We start from the raw sequence: 19,976 nt of genomic DNA, 5'->3' as shown, positions 1-19,976 counted from the left end.
TGAGTGTGTCAGTGTGTGTGTGAGGGTGTGTGTGTGTGAGGGTGAGTGTGTGTGTGAGGGTGAGTGTGTGTGTGTGAGGGTGAGTGTGTGTGTGAGGGTGAGTGTGTGTGAAGGTGAGTGTGTGTGTGTGAGGGGTGTGTGTGTGTGAGGGTGTGTGTGAGGGTGAGTGTGTGTGAGGGTGAGTGTGTGAGGGTGAGTGTGTGTGTGTGAGGGTGTGTGTGAGGGTGAGTGTGTGTGTGTGAGGGTGTGTGTGAGGGTGAGTGTGTGTGTGAGGGGTGTGTGTGTGTGAGGGTGAGTGTGTGTGAGGGTGAGTGTGTGTGTGAGGGTGTGTGTGTGTGTGGGTGAGTGTGTGTGTGAGGTGTGTGTGTGTGTGAGGGTGAGTGTGTGTGAGGGTGAGTGTGTGTGTGAGGGTGAGTGTGTGTGTGAGGGGTGTGTGTGTGTGAGGGTGAGTGTGTGTGTGAGGGTGAGTGTGTGTGTGAGGGTGAGTGTGTGTGAGGGTGAGTGTGTGTGTGTGAGGGTGTGTGTGAGGGTGAGTGTGTGTGTGTGAGGGTGAGTGTGTGTGTGTGAGGGTGTGTGTGAGGGTGAGTGTGTGTGTGAGGGTGAGTGTGTGTGTGAGGGTGAGTGTGTGTGTGAGGGTGAGTGTGTGTGTGAGGGTGAGTGTGTGTGTGAGGGTGTGTGTGAGGGTGAGTGTGTGTGAGGGTGAGTGTGTGTGTGTGAGGGTGAGTGTGTGTGTGTGAGGGTGAGTGTGTGTGTGTGAGGGTGTGCGTGAGGGTGAGTGTGTGTGTGTGAGGGTGAGTGTGTGTGTGTGAGGGTGAGTGTGTGTGTGTGAGGGTGAGTGTGTGTGTGAGGGGTGTGTGTGTGTGAGGGTGAGGGTGTGTGTGAGGGTGAGTGTGTGTGTGAGGGTGAGTGTGAGGGTGAGTGTGTGTGTGAGGGTGTGTGTGTGTGTGAGGGTGAGTGTGTGTGTGAGGGTGAGTGTGTGTGTGAGGGTGAGTGTGAGGGTGAGTGTGTGTGTGTGTGAGGGTGAGTGTGTGTGTGAGGGTGAGTGTGTGTGTGAGGGGTGTGTGTGAGGGTGAGTGTGTGTGTGTGAGGGTGAGTGTGTGTGTGAGGGTGAGTGTGTGTGTGTGTGAGGGTGAGTGTGTGTGTGAGGGTGAGTGTGTGTGTGAGGGTGAGTGTGTGTGTGAGGGTGAGTGTGTGTGTGAGGGTGAGTGTGTGTTTGAGGGTGAGTGTGTGTGTGAGGGTGAGTGTGTGTGGGTGAGTGTGAGGGTGAGTGTGTGTGTGTGTGAGGGTGAGTGTGTGTGTGAGGGTGAGTGTGTGTGTGAGGGTGAGTGTGTGTGTGAGGGGTGTGTGTGTGTGTGAGGGTGAGTGTGTGTGTGAGGGTGAGTGTGTGTGTGAGGGTGAGTGTGTGTGTGAGGGTGAGTGTGTGTGGGTGAGTGTGAGGGTGAGTGTGTGTGTGTGTGAGGGTGAGTGTGTGTGTGTGAGGGTGAGGGTGAGTGTGTGTGTGTGTGAGGGTGAGTGTGTGTGTGAGGGTGAGTGTGTGTGTGAGGGTGAGTGTGTGTGTGAGGGGTGTGTGTGTGTGTGAGGGTGAGTGTGTGTGTGAGGGTGAGTGTGTGTGTGAGGGTGAGTGTGTGTGTGAGGGTGTGTGTGTGAGGGTGAGTGTGTGTGTGAGGGTGAGTGTGTGTGTGAGGGTGAGTGTGTGTGTGAGGGTGAGTGTGTGTGTGAGGGTGAGTGTGTGTGAGGGTGAGTGTGTGTGTGAGGGTGAGTGTGTGTGTGAGGGGTGTGTGTGTGTGTGAGGGTGAGTGTGTGTGTGAGGGTGTGTGTGTGTGAGGGTGAGTGTGTGTGTGAGGGTGAGTGTGTGTGTGAGGGTGAGTGTGTGTGTGAGGGTGAGTGTGTGTGTGAGGGTGTGTGTGTGTGTGAGGGTGAGTGTGTGTGAGGGTGAGTGTGTGTGTGAGGGTGAGTGTGTGTGTGAGGGTGAGTGTGTGTGTGAGGGTGTAGAGTGTGTGTGAGGGGTGTGTGGTGTGAGGGGGTGTGTGTGGAGGGTGAGTGTGTGTAGTGCGGGTGATGTGGTGTGAGGGTGAGTGTGTGTGTGGTGGTGTAGTGAGAGGGTGAGTGTGTGTGTGAGGGATGTGTTTGTGTGTGAGGGTGAGTGTGTGTGAGGGTGTGTGTGAGTGTGAGGGTGAGTGTGTGTGTGGTGTTAGTGGTGAGGGTGTGTGTGTGTGTGAGGGTGAGAGTGTGTGTGAGGGTGTTTGAGTGTGTGAGGGTGAGTGTGAGTGTGAGTGTGTGGTGAGGTGTGTGTGTGTGTGAGGGAGTGTGTGTGTGAGGGTGTGTGTGTGTGTGAGGGTGTGGTGTGAGTGTGTGTGAGGAGTGTGTGTGTGTGTGAGGGTGTGTGTGTGTGTGAGGGTGAGTGTGTGTGAGGGTGTGTGTGTGTGTGGGGTGAGGTGTGGGTGAGTGTGTGTGAGTGTGAGTTGTGTGAGTGAGGGTTGTGTGTGTGTGAGGGTGAGTGTGTGTGAGGGTGTGTGTGTGTGTGAGGGTGAGTGGTGGTGTGTGAGTGTGAGGGTGAGTGTGAGTGTGAGTGGTGTGAGTGTGTGTGTGAGGGGTGTGTGTGTGTGAGGGTGAGTTTGTGTGTGGGTGAGTGTGTGTGAGTGTGAGGGTGTGTGTGTGTGTGTGAGTGTGAGTGTGTTGTGAGGTGTGTGTGTGTGTGAGGGTGAGTGTGTGTGTGAGTGTGAGGGTGTGTGTGTGTGTGAGGGTGAGTGTGTGTGTGAGGGTGTGTGTGTGTGAGGGGTGTGTGTGTGTGAGGGTGAGTGTGTGTGAGGGGTGAGTGTGTGTGAGGGTGTGTGTGTGTGTGAGGGTGAGTGTGTGTGTGAGTGTGAGGGTGTGTGTGTGTGTGAGGGTGAGTGTGTGTGTGAGGGTGTGTGTGTGTGAGGGTGTGTGTGTGTGAGGTGAGTGTGTGTGAGGGGTGTGTGTGTGTGAGGGTGAGTGTGTGTGAGGGTGAGTGTGTGTGTGAGGGGTGTGTGTGTGTGTGAGGGTGTGTGTGTGTGAGGGGTGTGTGTGTGTGAGGGTGAGTGTTTGTGTGAGGGTGTGTGAGAGGGTGAGTGGTGAGTGTGTGTGTGAGGGTGTGTGTGTGTGTGAGGGTGAGTGTGTGTGTGAGGGGGAGTGTGTGTGTGAGGGTGTGTGTGTGAGGGTGAGTGTGTGTGTGAGGGGAGTGTGAGGGTGAGGGTGAGTGTGTGTGTGTGAGTGTGTGTGTGTGTGAGGGTGAGTGTGTGTGTGAGGGGTGTGTGTGTGTGAGAGGGTGAGTGTGTGTGTGAGGGTGAGTGTGTGTGAGGGTGTGTGTGGGTGAGTGTGTGTGTGAGGGTGAGTGTGTGTGTGAGGGGTGTGTGTGTGTGAGGGTGAGTGTGTGTGTGAGGGTGAGTGTGTGTGAGGGTGAGTGTGTGTGTGAGGGTGAGTGTGTGGTGTGAGGGTGAGTGTGTGTGTGTGTGTGTGAGGGTGAGTGTGTGTGTGAGGGTGAGTGTGTGTGTGAGGGTGAGTGTGTGTGTGAGGGTGAGTGTGTGTGTGTGTGAGGGTGAGTGTGTGGTGAGGGTGAGTGTGTGTGTGTGTGTGTGAGGGGTGAGTGTGTGTGTGAGGGTGAGTGTGTGTGTGAGGGTGAGTGTGTGTGTGTGTGTGAGGGTGAGTGTGTGTGTGAGGGTGAGTGTGTGTGTGAGGGTGAGTGTGTGTGTGAGGGTGAGGTGTGTGTGTGTGTGTGAGGGTGTGTGTGTGTGTGAGGGTGAGTGTGTGTGTGAGTGTGTGAGGGTGAGTGTGTGTGTGAGGGTGAGTGTGTGAGAGGGGTGTGTGTGTGTGTGAGGGTGGTGTGTGTGTGTGTGTGTGTGGTGTGTGTGTGGGTGGTGTGTGTGAGGTGAGTGTGTGTGTGAGGTGTGTGTGTGTGTGTGAGGGTGAGTGTGTGTGGAGGGTGTGTGTGTGTGTGAGGGTGAGTGTGTGTGTGAGGGTGAGTGTGTGTGAGTGTGTGTGTGTGAGGGGTGTGTGTGTGTGTGAGGGTGTGTGTGTGAGTGTGTGTGAGGGTGAGTGTGTGTGTGTGTGTGAGGTGAGTGTGTGTGTGAGGGTGAGTGTGTGTGGTGTGTGTGAGGTGAGTGTGTGTGTGAGGGGTGTGTGTGTGTGGGTGGGTGAGGGTGAGAGTGAGTGTGAGGGTGTGTGAGTGTGTGAGGGTGTGTGTGTGTGAGGGTGAGTGTGTGTGTGTGAGTGTGAGGGTGTGTGTGTGTGAGGTGAGTGTGTGTGTGAGTGTGTGTGTGTGTGTGTGAGGGTGAGTGTGTGTGTGAGGGTGAGTGTGTGTGTGAGGGTGAGTGTGTGAGTGAGGGTGAGTGTGTGTGTGAGGGTGAGTGAGTGTGTGTGTGTGTGAGGGTGTGTGTGTGTGTGAGGGTGAGTGTGTGTGTGAGTGTGTGTGTGAGGGTGAGTGTGTGTGTGAGGGTGAGTGGTGAGGGTGTGTGAGGTGAGAGTGTGTGTGAGGGTGAGTGTGTGTGTGAGGGGTGTGTGTGTGTGTGAGGGAGTGTTTGTGTGTGTGGAGTGTGTGAGTGTGTGAGGGTGTGTGTGTGTGAGGTGTGTGTGTGTGTGAGGTGAGTGAGTGTGGTGTGTGTGAGGGTGTGTGTGAGGGTGAGTGTGTGTGTGAGTGTGTGTGAGGGTGAGTGTGTGTGTGAGGGTGAGTGTGTGTGAGTGTGTGTGAGTGTGTGTGTGAGGGTGAGTGTGTGTGTGAGGGGTGTGTGTGTGTGTGAGGGTGAGTGTTTGTGAGTGTGAGTGTGTGTGTGAGGGTGTGTGTGTGTGTGAGGGGTGAGTGTGTGTGAGGGTGAGTGTGAGGGGTGTGTGTGTGTGAGGGTGAGTGTGTGTGTGAGGGTGAGTGTGAGGGGTGTGTGTGTGTGAGGGTGAGTGTGTGTGTGAGGGGTGTGTGTGTGTGAGGGTGAGTGTGTGTGTGAGGGTGAGTGTGTGTGTGAGGGTGAGTGTGTGTGTGAGGGTGAGTGTGTGTGTGAGGGGTGTGTGAGGGTGAGTGTGTGTGTGAGGGTGAGTGTTTGTGTGAGGGGTGTGTGAGGGTGAGTGTGTGTGTGAGGGTGAGTGTGTGTGTGAGGGTGAGTGTGTGTGTGAGGGTGAGTGTGTGTGTGAGGGGTGAGTGTGTGAGGGTCAGTGTGTGTGTAAATGTTGGCTGAGGGCAGAATTGGCATTGGTTGTGATGCCTTCCATGTTTTAATCCAGTTCTCAGTATCGAAGGTGGCACCTGGAGAATGGCCACAGGAGAGGGCTATCAGAGAGCAGGTGGTGCTTTTAGCCCAGACAGAGGCAGGAGAGGAGAGAAAATAAAAAACTGATTGGGCTCACAGTATTTCTGTTTCGCGATTCCCGTGATCTTTTATGTTTGATTTGTTCCCTTCAAGTGTAGATTCAGCCTCTGTTTGTGTTTAATAAGCAGGCGTCCAGTACATGGAACCGGTGCAGTACGGGTTCCATGGAGCTCCAGTCTCCTGAGCTCTCCTTGGCTGTTTGCTGCTTTTCCCCACTGGACCTACTCTGCCTGTGTTCGTTGCTATGGGAACGGAAGCAGGCCTCAGGCGCCATCCTGAGCTGCCTGTTCCAAGTTTACTCCCACATTGCTCATGTTAGATTTGGGTCTCCTGGCATCCCCGAGGAATGTTGATGTCCAGACCCCTGAGTGGTCCCTACAACAACGAGAGGCTGATTTGCCAGTGACACACACGGCCTCTGGCTTGCGTTGTTCTTAGTCTGTTAGGTTGTTATGTTGAGCAGCGATCACACAGACCCATCAGTTCTTCTTATCTACGGTAGGGAGATGCATGGACCGCATATACCCGACAACTCAGTTCTTCATTTCTGCTGAGGATATCTGGGTCCTCAGACAACCAGATCCTGGTAAGCATCATCCTCGCCCTCCTGCTTATCCCTGGTCCCAAGATAACCCGCGATAACCATGAACATCCCCTTTCCACAGCCAGTGCTTTCTGTTGTATATTAAGAATATTTATTCCATGCTTCTGCTCACCCGCAACCAAAAACCCTAATGCCAGTGCAATGCCTCGGAGTGGGAATTACTTCATCTGATTCTAATTGCTGCCCCCCCCCGCCCCCCATCCTCCCAAGCTCGTGTCTGTCGTTCCCAGTTGGATCCATCCCTCTTCTGTATTAAACAAAGCCATTCCTATATTGGAACCCTTGTCTGTTTCCCATCTATTCCCCTCAATGTTCATTGATGTTTTCTTACTGAGAAACGCAGGGGGAAAGGACCAAGGTCTAAATCTCAGGACAGCACTACTGCAGTAGACAGTAGGAGAGACGATGAGGTAAAACGTACTGGTTCTGATACCCCAAGCTTGGGTTGTAAAACCATGTGGTCGTTAGGAGGGAAGGAAAACGGGGGGAGGTGGGGAATCCCACAGTTTTGGGAAACTATAAGTTAGGAGTAGGAGATGGTGGCAATGAGTTGATTTCATCACAGGATGTAGGGAGAAGGAAGAGAGTGTAGGATGAGGGATTTGGGGGAACAAGAGCAGAAAGTTCAAAGGACCACTAACCATGGTTCCTTCTGTGTCTATTCACTCCAGCCTCTCTCTGAGCTGAGGTACTTCTCTCTCCCCTGAGTGTATTAGACATTGGTGATCTTGTTGGATGTGATGTCACGGCCATACTTAGCTGTTTTCCTCCACTGGGCCTGTTCTGCATCACACGCTCACACTCCACCCTCCAAAACAAATTTTAGAGCTACGACCCTAGAAACCTTTACAAGATTGAGCTCTGTCTGTACACCTAGGAAGTCTTCAAGTGAGAAATGCTCAAGTCGGAGTTTTCTAACTCTTGAAAAGGTCCTTTCTTTGGGGAAGGCAGAGCAGTTTGGACAATGTTATACTCGAACATGGTTTACATCTATAAATGCTCGATATAGTTTATGATCAATACATACAACAACAACTTGCATTTATATAGCACATTTAGCATGGAAAAATGTCCCACGATGCATCGCAGGGTCAGTCAGACAGAAATGGACGGCGAGCCAAAGAAGGAGGGGTGACCAAAAGCTCGCTCAAAGGGGTTGTTTTAAGGACGGTCCTAAAGGAGGAGTGGATGGTGAAGAGGCGGAGAGGTTTAGCGACGGAATTCCACAGCGTAGGGCCAAGGCGGCTGTAGGCACGGCCGCCAATGGTGGGGTTAAGAGAATGGGGTAATGCACAACAGCAACAACTTGCATTTATATAACACCTTCAACATAGAAAAATGTCGCAAGGTGCTTCATAGTAATCAGATAAAAATGGATGGCGCTTTAAAAAAAAACGGTTGTTTTGTGGGCCAATGTGGTGGCCAATTTGCACAAACAAAGGTCCCACAAACAGCAAACAGGATGCGTGAGCAGTTAATCTGTTTTAGGTGTTGGTTGATGGCGGAATATTGGCCAGGACTCCCGGGAGAGCTCCCTTTTCTTCTTCGAAATAGTGCGTGAGATCTTTTACGTCCACCTGAGAGGGTAGACGGGGTCTCAGTTTGAAAAATGGCACCTCTGACAGTGCAGCACTCCCTTGGTACTGGTACTGGGAGTGTCAGCCTAGATTATGTGCCCAAGTCTCTGGAATGGAGTTTGAGACAGAGAGTAATTTGACTATTACAAGGACTGTGCTGTGGGGAAATTATTCCAGGGTGTTCTGACTCGCCTCCTCGAGCCTATCTGAGTGGCAGTGCCGATCGCAGACGGGTATAGAAATTAAATAACCATCGACGCTTTGTGTCATTTGTCACTTGTCCTCGTATTCAGCAGGTGACAGGAATAGCGTGGGCAGCACGGGCAGTGTGGGCAGCATTCGCAGTGCTGGCAGCGGGCAAAGCACAGAGAGCGGCAATGGACAGACTGCCACTACTGGCCTGGAGAACGGCAAGGTATGAAAGCACAGGCAGTTTCCCAGTGCCAGTCGCTGATGTTCCCAGTCAGTAAAGCGCTTACCACCAGAATAAGGACAGAGGAACTGCAGAAAGCCACTAGGCCCAGCAAGCCCACTGACATGAATCAACTGAGCGGCCTGCGGGTGGCGCTGTCCAGGGAGAGTATAAATACTCAGGCATGGGCCCAGCTTGCTCAGGACATTCTTTAACAGGAACTAGTGAAGGACACAACTAGATCTCCATGTTGAAAAACAGTTGATTAAAGCTTTGTTTAACGCTTAGACCAAGTGCCTAGTAGTTTTCTTACGTCACCCACCTCACCGTATCCCTCAGTCCCTTTTCTCTCCAGCAACCAGTGGCAGTGGGGGGGAGGGGAACAGGGGTCATGACCTCCCCCATCATTTTGAGGTCGGCCAACGTGGCTTTGGAGGACCCCCTCCATCTTGCTCCTAGGAACCTCTGTCACCCATCTTCAGCCTCCATGCTGAGCCTCAGAGTCGGTGCGGTATCCAGCTCAGCTTTCAAATTGGGTATTTCCGCGGTTCCCAGCTCGGCCCCCTTCCTGCCAACTCAGCCAAATCTCGGGGTCGCCCCCCCTCCACCAACCAACCCTCCCTAGACGGCCAAACCCAGCTCTGCTGCTGAACAAATCCAACTGTCTCTTGAACCCATTTCTACCGTCTGCTTCAATGTCCTGTGCCTCACGATATTTCAACTCTTCCCCCACCCCCTGGTTGCGGAAAACTTGGGTTGAGGCCTAGGAACAGGTTACCTGCCAGCCCTCTTGCTATGAGTAATTCAGGGCCTAGGAGGAGGGGACAGAAGACACAAGGGCCGTCAACACCCTCATCCTTGGTTGTTATGGGTGTAAAGATGTGCCAGAAACTCCCATCAGCTCACCAGTTCCTTATGTATTTGTTTTTGGCTTCTGGCAGGTGGTGCCCCCTGGTGGAGATCAGGCACATCAGCAGATCTGCATGGGCACTGAAACCCTCAAACAGCTTGACCAGCCTGCAGGTAAGAGCCAGTCTGTGTCTCGCTTTTCTACATGTGTGTCTTAATCTCAACCTAGGACTAGGCTCCAGGGCCACTCTGCATCATGTTATCAATTCACACTTTATAAAGAGCGGCCAGTGAGTTCCTACACACGCGCATTTACTGCGCGGGACAGGGAGTTAGAGTTCACTGGATGGAGGCAGGGCTGTGGAAGAATTGGTTCTAGTCCCCTCTCCTCAGCACCCACTAGTGGCTAGTTTTAGAACATCACTGGTGCCGGGGGGGAGACTGAGCGCTCATCTGGGCCCCCCCACTGACAGACTGTATGTGGGAGAGGATCACTGTTGTAATGTAGGAAACATGCCAAGATCCTTAAAACAGCCATGTGATAATGACCAGATAACCTGTTTTAGTGATTGAGTTGAGGGATAAATATTGGCCGGGATACCATCCCTGCTCTTCTTCAAAATACAGGAAACTTTCGATTTACCGGCATCTAAATAACCGGAAATCTCGGTTAACCGGCAAAATTCAGGAGTAGGTTCAGGTAACTTTTATTACTTGCCTTCCTCCATTTGTTGCTGTGGCAAGGGTGTGGCTGCAGCTGTTGCTAAGCTACAGAGACGGTTGCAACTTGTGGCCATTGTTCTGAAGCACAGGGTTTGTTGCTTTATACGGAGCTCTCAGCTCCGTATCTTTTACTATAGCTTTCGGTTATCCGGAATTTTTGATGAACCGGCACCACGTTGGTCCCGGATAAAAAAAAGTTTCCTGTAATGCCATGGGTGCCCTTCCGTCCACCTGAGAGGGCAGACGGGGCCTCGGTTTAACATCTCATCCGAAAGATGGCATCTCCCTCAACACTGCACTGGAGTGTCAGCCTGGATTATGTGCTCAAGTCCCTGGAGTGGGACTTGAACCCACAACTTTCTGACTTAGAGATGGGAGTGCTACCCACTGAGCCACAGTTGGCACTGAGGATTGAAGTCCTGGATTAAATTGTATTCACTTCATATAACAACTCTTCCCCAACCCTACACCAACCACAGACAGAAACATCACAGCTGTGCCTGTGGATCCAGTCCAGGCAGTACAATTGATTTATCCTGAGACAGTAGTTTAATTTTAAACACGAATTTATTCATGTAAACATCAAAGCATTGTTATCACTTTCATCGTTAAATTAACCTCTGGGCTCGCATGACAGGCTGGGTCGGGGCAGGGGGTGCGCGCGCGGTTAGGGGGCGGGAACGAGGGCCTCCCGCTGAAGTGGTGACGGACGTGGTTTCATCGTCTGCCAGGGACTCGCTGTCGCTCCACCGCACATTGCTGTGAAGACCAGCCTTCCCTCCCATCCTTCGACAGATCTGGGCCCTTTGGGCCTCCGGCTATCCGGCAGATTGGAAGCTCTGATTAACCCTTGCTAGCTGGGGCTTGTCTCGGAGGGAGAGATGTGACCAGTGCAGAGAGAGAGAGAGAGAGTTGCCTGTGTTCTCTGTTCTCCTGAGAACTGCACCTCCAGAGTCATTGGCCTAGAAATTCGGTGGGCTGCGCCACCAGTTAGCACCTAAAGAGGGCACTCAGTGGCTTTAGCGCCACTGGCCACGCCTCCTGCGATATTTAGCTGGGGCGCTAATGGCGGCGTTAGCCTGTTGCGCTGTGCCGCCACCGATGACGTCATCGGTGTGCGCAGCGCCCCGCTACTGCCCCGATCTCGATATTTGGCAGCGCCCGCCTCTGCAGCGCCGTTTGCTAATCGCGCCCGGTTCACGGGGCCTACCTGTGGCGGCAGCGGTGCAAATTAAGGTGGAGGTGCGGGGCAGCCGTTTTTTCGGCGGCCGCCTGCCAGCATCTCCGTCCCCGGCCTCCTGATCTCCCGCCGCGGCAGTGCCGGCTGTTTTCCGAGAGCCCGGCACTTCTCCTCGGTGCCGGGCTCTTTTGCCGGCACTCGCGATCGCTCATCGCACTGGTGCAGGCCCCTCCCCCTTAAGAATGGGAGGAAGGCCTGCAGTACCGCAGCGCGCCGTGCGGCACGTTGCGCTGCGATATTCAGTTTCAGCGCCCTAAGAGGGACGCGGGGCGCCTCGAGCCTCGCCCCGTGTCCCTCTTGGGGCATTCAAGCTGAATTTCCGGCGGTCGCAACTGCTACGATCGCTGCGCTAATTCCGGCGCCCAGGCGAGCTTGGCGCCCTGTTTGCGGCTCCACCCAATTTCTCCCCCATTGTTCCTTCTCTCTACACCTTCACCAGCGATGACCTTGACCGGGGAACTCCTTCCCTCTCTCTGTCTTCCCTCTCTCCTACAATCCATCGGCTTTCGATACCTAAGCTTGGCATCGCCCAGTCATTGAATTCTGATTTTCTTCTCTATTTTTTCCAATCTTGACGTCCCGCACTCACGCTAGGACTTTGGCCCTTTATCTTGTTTTGAAACGTATTCTCGGGATGTGGGCCCCATTCGCGAGGCTGAGTGTTAGCTGGCTGTGGGGTTGGGGGTGGGATGGGCACTTTCTGCTCGTGTTGTCATGTTGCTGTCCCATTTGGTGACACTGCCCTGCAACAACGAATGTGGGTGTAGCATTGCCAACCCTCCAAGATTGTCCTGGAGTCTCCAGGAATTAAGGAATCATCTCCGTATCGCTGCTGTGAGCAAATCCGGGAGAATATTGGAGATCTGAAAGCGGCTGTTCGACCGGGCAGGGCGGTTGGTGGTGGGAGGTCACATGATGAAATCTCCAGGAATACATCCAACCAGAGTTGGCAGCACGATGTGGGTGCTCAGAGTGAGAGATGAGATAGACTCCACTCCGTGAAATCCGCTCCATGTTTTGGAGTGGACAGTTTTTTTTTTGGAATGGGTCCGTCTGGTCATTTTGACCTGGTAACCCGAAAGAGTCTGACTTATAAAACGAGAGCTCCTGAGCCTCATGCTGCGGAGGTGTTAATTGTTGAGGCCTTTAAAATATTCGCTGAATTTCCTCATCGGTAAAGTAAACCAGAATTCAAGCCACAATCCCTACCCCCACCCCCCCCACCGCGCTCCCTGTCCAGCCTTGGACATGGCAGAAAGTGGAAGTCCCACAGCCCAGCGCAGATCAGCGTTCTCCAGAGTCAGTGTGAGCGCCAGAACACTTCTTACCCACAACCAGACTGCACCACAGGCCCGAGTGTGAACACAGCGTCAGAGGAACACAGCTTAGATTAGTTTTGCTGTCGTTGTGTTAAAAAGTGGCCGGGGGGGGGGGGGGGGGAGTGGGAGGGAAGCGGGGGGGGGGGGTGGGGAAGGGGCTCTTTAAACTGCAGCGAGCCCTGCAGTGCTGCTGAGATTTCCTAATGCTGGGATCACTGCTAATTCCGACAGATCGTGTTTCAAAGATAAAAGACCATTTGAGTCAACAAGTGTGGGACAAGCTTGCTTTCGACAACTGATGGTATCACCTGTCCGGGCCTGCATTCCTCCCTCTCTCTCTCTCTCTCTCGCACAAGTTCACATTGCGTTTGTGAGTCTGAGAGAGGCAGTACTTGGTGAGGACTGACCTGAAACACTCAGCCATGGAAAGAGTTGCCAGCGATGGTGCTGGGGCGGACACTCGAGCAGTAAAGTGATCCTGGAAGGCAGCATTACCATAATCAGAGGTAGGCCAAGGCAGCAGCCTTCGTGTTGCTACGAGATACGCCCCCCTGCCCCAGTCTCAAGTTTATGTTTTCATAATGTGAATGTTGTCTTTTTAGAATAAAGTTACAGGAAACTCTCTGTTATCCGGCAAAATTCAGGAGTAGGTTCAGGTAAGTTTTACTATATATTAGTGGCCGTGTAACAGGGGCTCCTGGATCTGTGGCCGTGTAACCGGGGTTCCTGGATCTGTGGCCGTGTAACCGGGGCTCCTGCACCTGTGGCCGTGTAACCGGGGTTCCTGGATCTGTGGCCGTGTAACCGGGGTTCCTGGATCTGTGGCCGTGTAACCGGGGCTCCTGCACCTGTGGCCGTGTAACCGGGGTTCCTGGATCTGTGGCCGTGTAACCGGGGCTCCTGCACCTGTGGCCGTGTAACCGGGACTCCTGCACCTGTGGCTGTGTAACAGGGACTCCTGGATCTGTGGCCGTGTAACCGGGGTTCCTGCACCTGTGGCCGTGCAACAGGGACTCCTGGATCTGTGGCCGTGTAACCGGGGTTCCTGGATCTGTGGCCGTGTAACCGGGGCTCCTGCACCTGTGGCCGTGTAACCGGGACTCCTGCACCTGTGGCCGTGTAACAGGGACTCCTGGATCTGGGGCCGTGTAACCGGGGCTCCTGCATAAGTGCCGTGTAACCGGGGTTCCTGCACCTGTGGCCGTGTAACAGGGACTCCTGGATCTGTGGCCGTGTAACCGGGGTTCCTGGATCTGTGGCCGTGTAACCGGGGTTCCTGCACCTGTGGCTGTGTAACAGGGACTCCTGGATCTGTGGCCGTGTAACCGGGGCTCCTGCATAAGTGCCATGTAACCGGGGTTCCTGCACCTGTGGCCGTGTACGGGGCTCTCGTACCTTGGTAACTATACCTCTCTGTAATCCGGACTTTTTGATCAACCGGCACCACGCCGGTCCCGCCAGTGCCGGATAAAAAAGAGTTTCCTGTAGTTTGATTTGAGGCATATAAGGAAAGGAGAAAGAAGCTGAGAGAGTTCATTTTTACCTACCTCTGAGGAATTGGGCGTAATAACGATGAAGGGTTGGGATAGAGTAAATAAAGAGAAACTGTTTCCAATGGCTGAAGGGTCGATAAAAAGAAAAGAAAGACTTGCATTTATATAGCGCCTTTCAGGACCACCGGATGTCCCAAAGCACTTTACAGGGGTACTTTTTGAAGTGTCGACACTGTTGTAATGTAGGAAACGCGGCAGCCAATTTGCGCACAGCAAGCTCCCATAAACAGCAATGTGATAATGACCAGATCATCTGATTTTTAGTGATGTTGATTGAGGGATAAATATTGGTCAGGACAGCAGGGATAACTCCCCGGCTCTTCTTCAAAATAGTGCCATGGGATCTTTTACATCCACCTGAGAGGGCAGACTGGGCCTCGGTTTAACGTCTCATCTGAAAGACGGCACCGCCGACAGTGCAGCACTCCCTCAGCACTGCACTGGGAGTGTCAGCCTAGATTTTTGTGCTCAAGTCCCTGGAGTGGGATTTGAACCCACTTATTAAGCAGATTTAAGGTGATTGGTAAAAGAACCAGAGGCAACACGGGGGAAAACTTTTTTACGCAAGGAGTGGTTAGGATTTGGAATGCGCTGCCCGATAGGGTGGTGGATACAGAGTCAATAGCAGCCTTCAAAAGGGAATTGGATAAATACTCGAAGGAGAAAAAATTGCAGAGATATGAGGAAAGAGCGGGGGAGTGGGACTAACTGGATTGCTCTTCGAAAGAGCCGGCACAGACTTGATGGGCCGAATGGCCATTGACATGAATCAGTCATTCATGAAAGAAAGACTTATGAAATAATACTGAGCGGCCTACGGGTGGCGCTGTCCAGAGAGAGTATAAATACTCGGGCACGGGCCCAGCTTGCGCAGGACATTCTTAACAGGAACTAGTGAAGGACACAACTAGACCTCCATGAGGTAAAACAGTTGATTAAAGCTTTGTTTAACGCTTAGACCAAGTGCCTAGTAGTTTTCTTACGTCAGCCACCTTCTGTGCTGTACTATTCTATGATTCGATTTGATTTGCCTCATCGGGGAAGTCGATTGAAGCAAATGTCTTTTGTGATAAGGACAGGATTACAATACAGTGTTTAGGTTGTGCTTTCAATCGAGTGAAAATCACCTTTGATACCTTGCGAATAAAGAGAGAAAAAAAACCTGCAAATGCTGAACATCTGAATGACAGACAGAAGCTGCTGGGAATGCACAGCAGGTCAGACAGCATCTGAAAAGCTAGGTTAGAATTCCAGGTGTATATCCTTCCGCAGAACTGTAAAAACTGGAAGGTAAGTGAGCACTGTCATAGAGCTGAACAAAACAAGACAAGAGGGGAACAGCGGATATCAAGAATCAGGAATTCTGTCTCTTGTCACAGAGCGGGATTAATGGGTTAAATAGCTGGCAAACAAACTTCTTAACAAGTTGAAAAGAAGTCAAAAGTGGTGGGCGATAGAGGAAGATGATCTCAATAAGACAATGAAGAGAGCTTTGCCTAATGATGGATAGTGTGTTCAAATCCCTCAATGACTTTGCCCCTCAGTATCTCTGTAATCTCCTCCAGCCCTACAACCCTCCGAGCTCTCTGCGCTCCTCCAATTCTGGCCTCTTGAGCATCCCCGATTTTAATCGCTCCACCATTGGTGGTCGCGGCTTCAGCTGCCTAGGCCCTAAGCTCTGGAATTCCCTCCCTAAACCTCTCTTCTCCTTTAAGACGCTCCTTAAAAAACCTACCTCTTTGAACAAGCTTATGTGTGTGTGGCTCGGTGTCAAATTTTGTTTGAGAACGCTCCAGTGAAACGCCTTGAGACATTTTACTACTTTAAAGGCGCTATATAAATACAAGTTGTTGTTGATAACACGGGATGGTGAGTGCGTCTGGAGTATTCCTGTCAGGGGCTGTTACCCTCTCTTCTCCCTGCCCTCTGGCTCCTCCAATGACAGAGGACATGGCGTCTTGGCCACTTCTCCTCGGAGGAGCTGATGGAGGGTGACCTTGGCGGTTTGACCATGTTCCTCGTCCCTGCCGAGGGTAGGAGGCAAAGGGGGAAGGCAAGGGGTGTAGTGATGCACCTCCACACCGGGGCTTATTGCGCGCGGAGCCCTGACCGCTAGCCCAGGGGCTGTCAGCCCGTGATACAAGCAAGAGAGCTGCACTGACACAGCTCAGCACAGCAGACACTATGGGCTGGATTTTCTCAATGGAGAAATGCTGGAGGTGGGACTTCTGGTTTCCGGGTTTCCGTCCCGCTCCCAGCGACGTCTGACCAACCCATGCTATTTTCCCATGATTGGCCTTGTTAAGCCCGCCCTGCGGGCTTACCGGCTAATTAAGGGAAAGCCAGTGACAGATGACGTCAGCGTATGACGCTTCATCTGTCGAAAAAATTTTGACAGATGAATTGTCAGCGTTTGACAGCATTGAGAAGCTGTCAAACACTGACAATCTCTGTTCTAAGGTGAGCCCTTGCACACAGGCTCACCAAGACCTCTCTCCTCAGCAGAAAGCAGATGGCTGCAGCATCTGAGAATGCAGCAGCCATTCTGTCACCTCTGCCATTGAGATGAGGCACCTCCGGATCCTCAATGGTTGAAGCCTGCAGAAAGAAGCAAAGGTAAGAAAACTGTTTCCAACACTTTACACTCACCTCTCATACTTACCTGTCCACACTTGCACCCACCACTCACCTCTACAGCTGACATTTTGACCCCTCTCACCCCCGCAGACCCACTGCTCGCCTCGCTGACCCTGGTCGGGTTTCCCGACGTCGGGAAGCCCACATCAGCAGGCGTAAAATGGTGAAAAGCCTCTTAACTGCCTGTTAACAGGCTGTTAATTGGCTCTAATCCCCTTCCCGCCTCGAGGAGACGGGTCCCTGCGTGAGTCGGTGACCTGCCTCCCGAGAAGATGGTTTGGAGTCGGGTTGCGAGCGGGGTTGGGACCTGCTCCCAATTTTTCCCATTTTCCCAGCAGTCCTGCCTCCAAACCCACCTCCTCAGGGCTGGTAAAATCCAGCCCTATGTCTCAGCATCTGCCTGATGCCTCTGTTACTGCCGTGTTCGTATGTTAGCACAGCTCAGAGTTGCGCTCCAGGATAAATAGGCAACATAAACCCAGCAGGTGTTAGATACAGAGTAAAGCTCCCTCTACACTGCCCCATCAAACACTCCTAGGGCAGGTACAGCACGGGTTAGATACAGAGTAAAGCTCCCTCTACACTGTCCCATCAAACACTCCCAGGGCAGGTACAGCACGGGTTAGATACAGAGTAAAGCTCCCTCTACACTGTCCCATCAAACACTCCCAGGGCAGGTACAGCACGGGTTAGATACAGAGTAAAGCTCCCTCTACACTGCCCCATCAAACACTCCTAGGGCAGGTACAGCACGGGTTAGATACAGAGTAAAGCTCCCTCTACACTGTCCCATCAAACACTCCCGGGGCAGGTGCAGCACAGGTTAGGTATAATTTACAAAGTACCTTAACCTGAACCTCTGAACCTCCTACTGTATAATTGTGACATTTTATTTCCTCAGCCTTTCGTATGGCTTCTCTAAGTGAAACTTCCTGTATGATTGCAGTTTGTGCCATATTTTGAACAATTGTGGGCTGTGGTCTTGTGCCCGTTCGAACTGGGTTGAGACCACCAAATTCATTTTATTTGAAAGCCAACCAGGAATCGGAGAGACTTTCATAGCTATCAGTCTGGGCTGGAGTCAAAAACCAGAGTCACAGCCATTGCTCCAACCCGATGCTGATTTATTTCCACTTTGTTTACAGGGATGCCGAGACGTCAAAGCTTCTCCAGCTATAAGTCTGGAGAACAGGGATACTCACAACAGTTTATTTACCCTGATCAGCTTCTGGAGGGCAAGGTAAGGTCATAGGCAAAGCTCCATGTGGAGTAGCCTCTACATTGCGGTGATGGGTTGTGATGGGTTTTAATGGTTAGTGGTGATGGTTTTTAATGGTTAGTGGTGATGGGTTTTAATGGTTAGTGGTGATGGGTTTTAATGGTTAGTGGTGATGGGTTTTAATGGTTAGTGGTGATGGTTTTTAATGGTTAGTGGTGATGGGTTTTAATGGTTAGTGGTGATGGTTTTTAATGGGTATTGGTGATGGTTTTAATGGTTAGTGGTGATGGTTTTTAATGGTTAGTGGTGATGGGTTTTAATGGTTAGTGGTGATGGGTTTTAATGGTTAGTGGTGATGGTTTTTAATGGTTAATGGTGATGGTTTTTAATGGTTAGTGGTGATGATTTGTAATGGTTAGTGGTGATGGTTTTTAATGGTTAGTGGTGATGGTTTTTAATGGTTAATGGTGATGGTTTTTAATGGTTAGTGGTGATGATTTGTAATGGTTAGTGGTGATGGTTTTTAATGATTAGTGGTGATGGGTTTAATGGTTAGTGGTGATGGTTTGTAATGGTTAGTGGTGATGGTTTTTAATGGTTAGTGGTGATGGTTTGTAATGGTTAGTGGTGATGGTTTTTAATGGTTAGTGGTGATTAGTTTTAATGGGTATTGGTGATGGGTTTAATGGTTAGTGGTGATGAGTTCTAATGGGTCTGTTTAGAATTGGCATTACCCAGACGCTGGGCTGAGGTAAAAGGGGCATTAGGTTGTTATGTCAAATCTCCAGGGGCAGAACCTGGTTCCATAGCCAGCCCCCCAGGACCCCTGCTAATTGGCGACACTCCACCACTTGCCAACAACACTGTTTCATCGTCCTCATTGGACACACTCTACATTTGTTTTGCGCCTGCCACGTTGTCACGGGCTGACTGTTTATAAAAATAATCACAATTTTGAGCCTTTTAAGAGGCTCCCGAATTTTATGCGGCCACCTCACTGCGACCCTTTGAATTTCAGCTGCAGCCGCTTCAGGGCTGCAGGCTCGCGGGGCTTTCCACCCCCCTCCCTCCCCCCACTCACCCTCCTTAGTTGCACTTGCTGCACACGGCCTCCAAAACATTATTAAAATGAGCTAACCATGTGACATTGAGGGAGGTCAGACCCCCGCCCTCCGACATCAGCATGCAATGATACAACCAGTCCTGCCGGGAAACCTACCCTCAGCATCCCACTCACGGGCGAGTCACCAGGCTCAAGCAAAAAGAGACAAGATGGCGCAGCTGCCAAAGTGTACAAAGACATTAACAAACTTGCAGAATAGGCGTGTAATTGGCAAATGAATTTCATTATAGATACGTGTGAAGTGTTGGCTTTTGGCAGGAGGAATACGGAAGCCACGTACCCCTGGGAAAATAAGAGTCTAAATGGGGTAGAGGAGCAAAGGGATCTAGGGGTACAGATGCACAAATCTTTAAAAAGTAGCGACGCAGGTTAACAAGGCCATAAAAAAAATGCAGACCAAGTACTGGGGTTCATCTCTACAGGAATAGAATTGCAGGAAGAGAACTTGTATCAAACTTTGGTTAGACCACGAGTCCTGTGCACGGTTTTGGTCTCCATATTACAAAAAGAATATAGAGGCACTGGAGAAGGTGCAAAACTTTTTACACGGATAATACCAGAACTGAGAGGTTGTAACTATCAGGAAAGACTGAACAGGCTGGGGCACTTTTCACCAGAAAAGAGAAGGTTGAGAGGTGATCTGACAAAGGTCTTTAAAATTATGAAGGGGTTCGATAGGGTAGACTTAGAGAAGATGTTTCCACTTGCGGGGAGTCCAAAACTAGGGGCCATAAATATAAGATTGTCATTAATAAATCCGTTAAGGAATTCAGGAGAAACTTATTTACTCAGAGTGGTTAGAATGTGGAACGCGCTACCACAAGGAGTGGTTGACACAAATAGCATTGATGCATTTAAGGGGAAGCTGGATAAACATATGAGGGAGAAAGGAATAGAAGGATATGCTGATAGGGTGAGATGAAGTATGGAGGCTCGTGGGGAGCATAAACTCTGGCATAGACCAGTTGGGCCGAATGGCCTGCTTCTGTGCTGTAAAATTTATGGAAAGGAAAAGCAAATCTTGTTTTGTTAAGAGGGTATTTAATCACAGTCAATTAACCATCTATTGGAGGCCTGAGCCCCGCATTGGTTGAAGTCTGAGCCTGTCTGATTGGTTTGACCTTTCCCCTCCCCATGGAATGCTGGGGCAGGCACATGCGGCCTGTGTAAAAAAAGTAAAGAATTTCTTCCACTGGGAACAGGGGAGCCTCCCTGGCGTCTGCCTCTGGTCTGGTCTTTGTGCAGGAATGTACGGAATGGCCGAGAGTCAGATTCTGAAACAACTGTGAGATTGGGAACCCTGCCCTTCTACTCTGAGCTGGCCTGAGACCGAGCAAGTGCAGTCACACGCACACATACAAACATTCGTACACAGGTTCAGAAAAATACAGCGCTCCCTCTCCGATTT

General features: G+C 51.5%; 1 protein-coding gene across 3 annotated transcripts in view; it reads left to right on the top strand.

Annotated features, from left to right (window-relative positions):
• The window catches only part of caskin2b (CASK interacting protein 2b), a 127,428-nt gene that overhangs the window by 88,154 nt on the left and 19,298 nt on the right, over positions 1–19,976 (top strand). For 2 of the 3 annotated variants that reach the window (XM_085963317.1, XM_085963315.1), the window contains exons 11-14: positions 5,815–5,898; positions 7,787–7,908; positions 8,847–8,928; positions 17,372–17,466. In XM_085963317.1, the coding sequence (XP_085819443.1) occupies positions 5,815–5,898; positions 7,787–7,908; positions 8,847–8,928; positions 17,372–17,466 (383 nt within the window). The remainder of the gene's footprint in view (positions 1–5,814; positions 5,899–7,786; positions 7,909–8,846; positions 8,929–17,371; positions 17,467–19,976) is intronic. The other variant, XM_085963318.1, reaches the window with a different exon arrangement.

The sequence above is a fragment of the Somniosus microcephalus genome, chromosome 21 (assembly GCF_052327205.1).
Source record: "Somniosus microcephalus isolate GS21.2 chromosome 21, FLI_Smic_1.0, whole genome shotgun sequence".
NCBI classification, from domain to species: domain Eukaryota; kingdom Metazoa; phylum Chordata; class Chondrichthyes; order Squaliformes; family Somniosidae; genus Somniosus; species Somniosus microcephalus.
The sequence above is the reverse complement of the archived record's forward strand: the minus strand, read 5'-3'. Positions and strand labels throughout refer to the sequence as shown.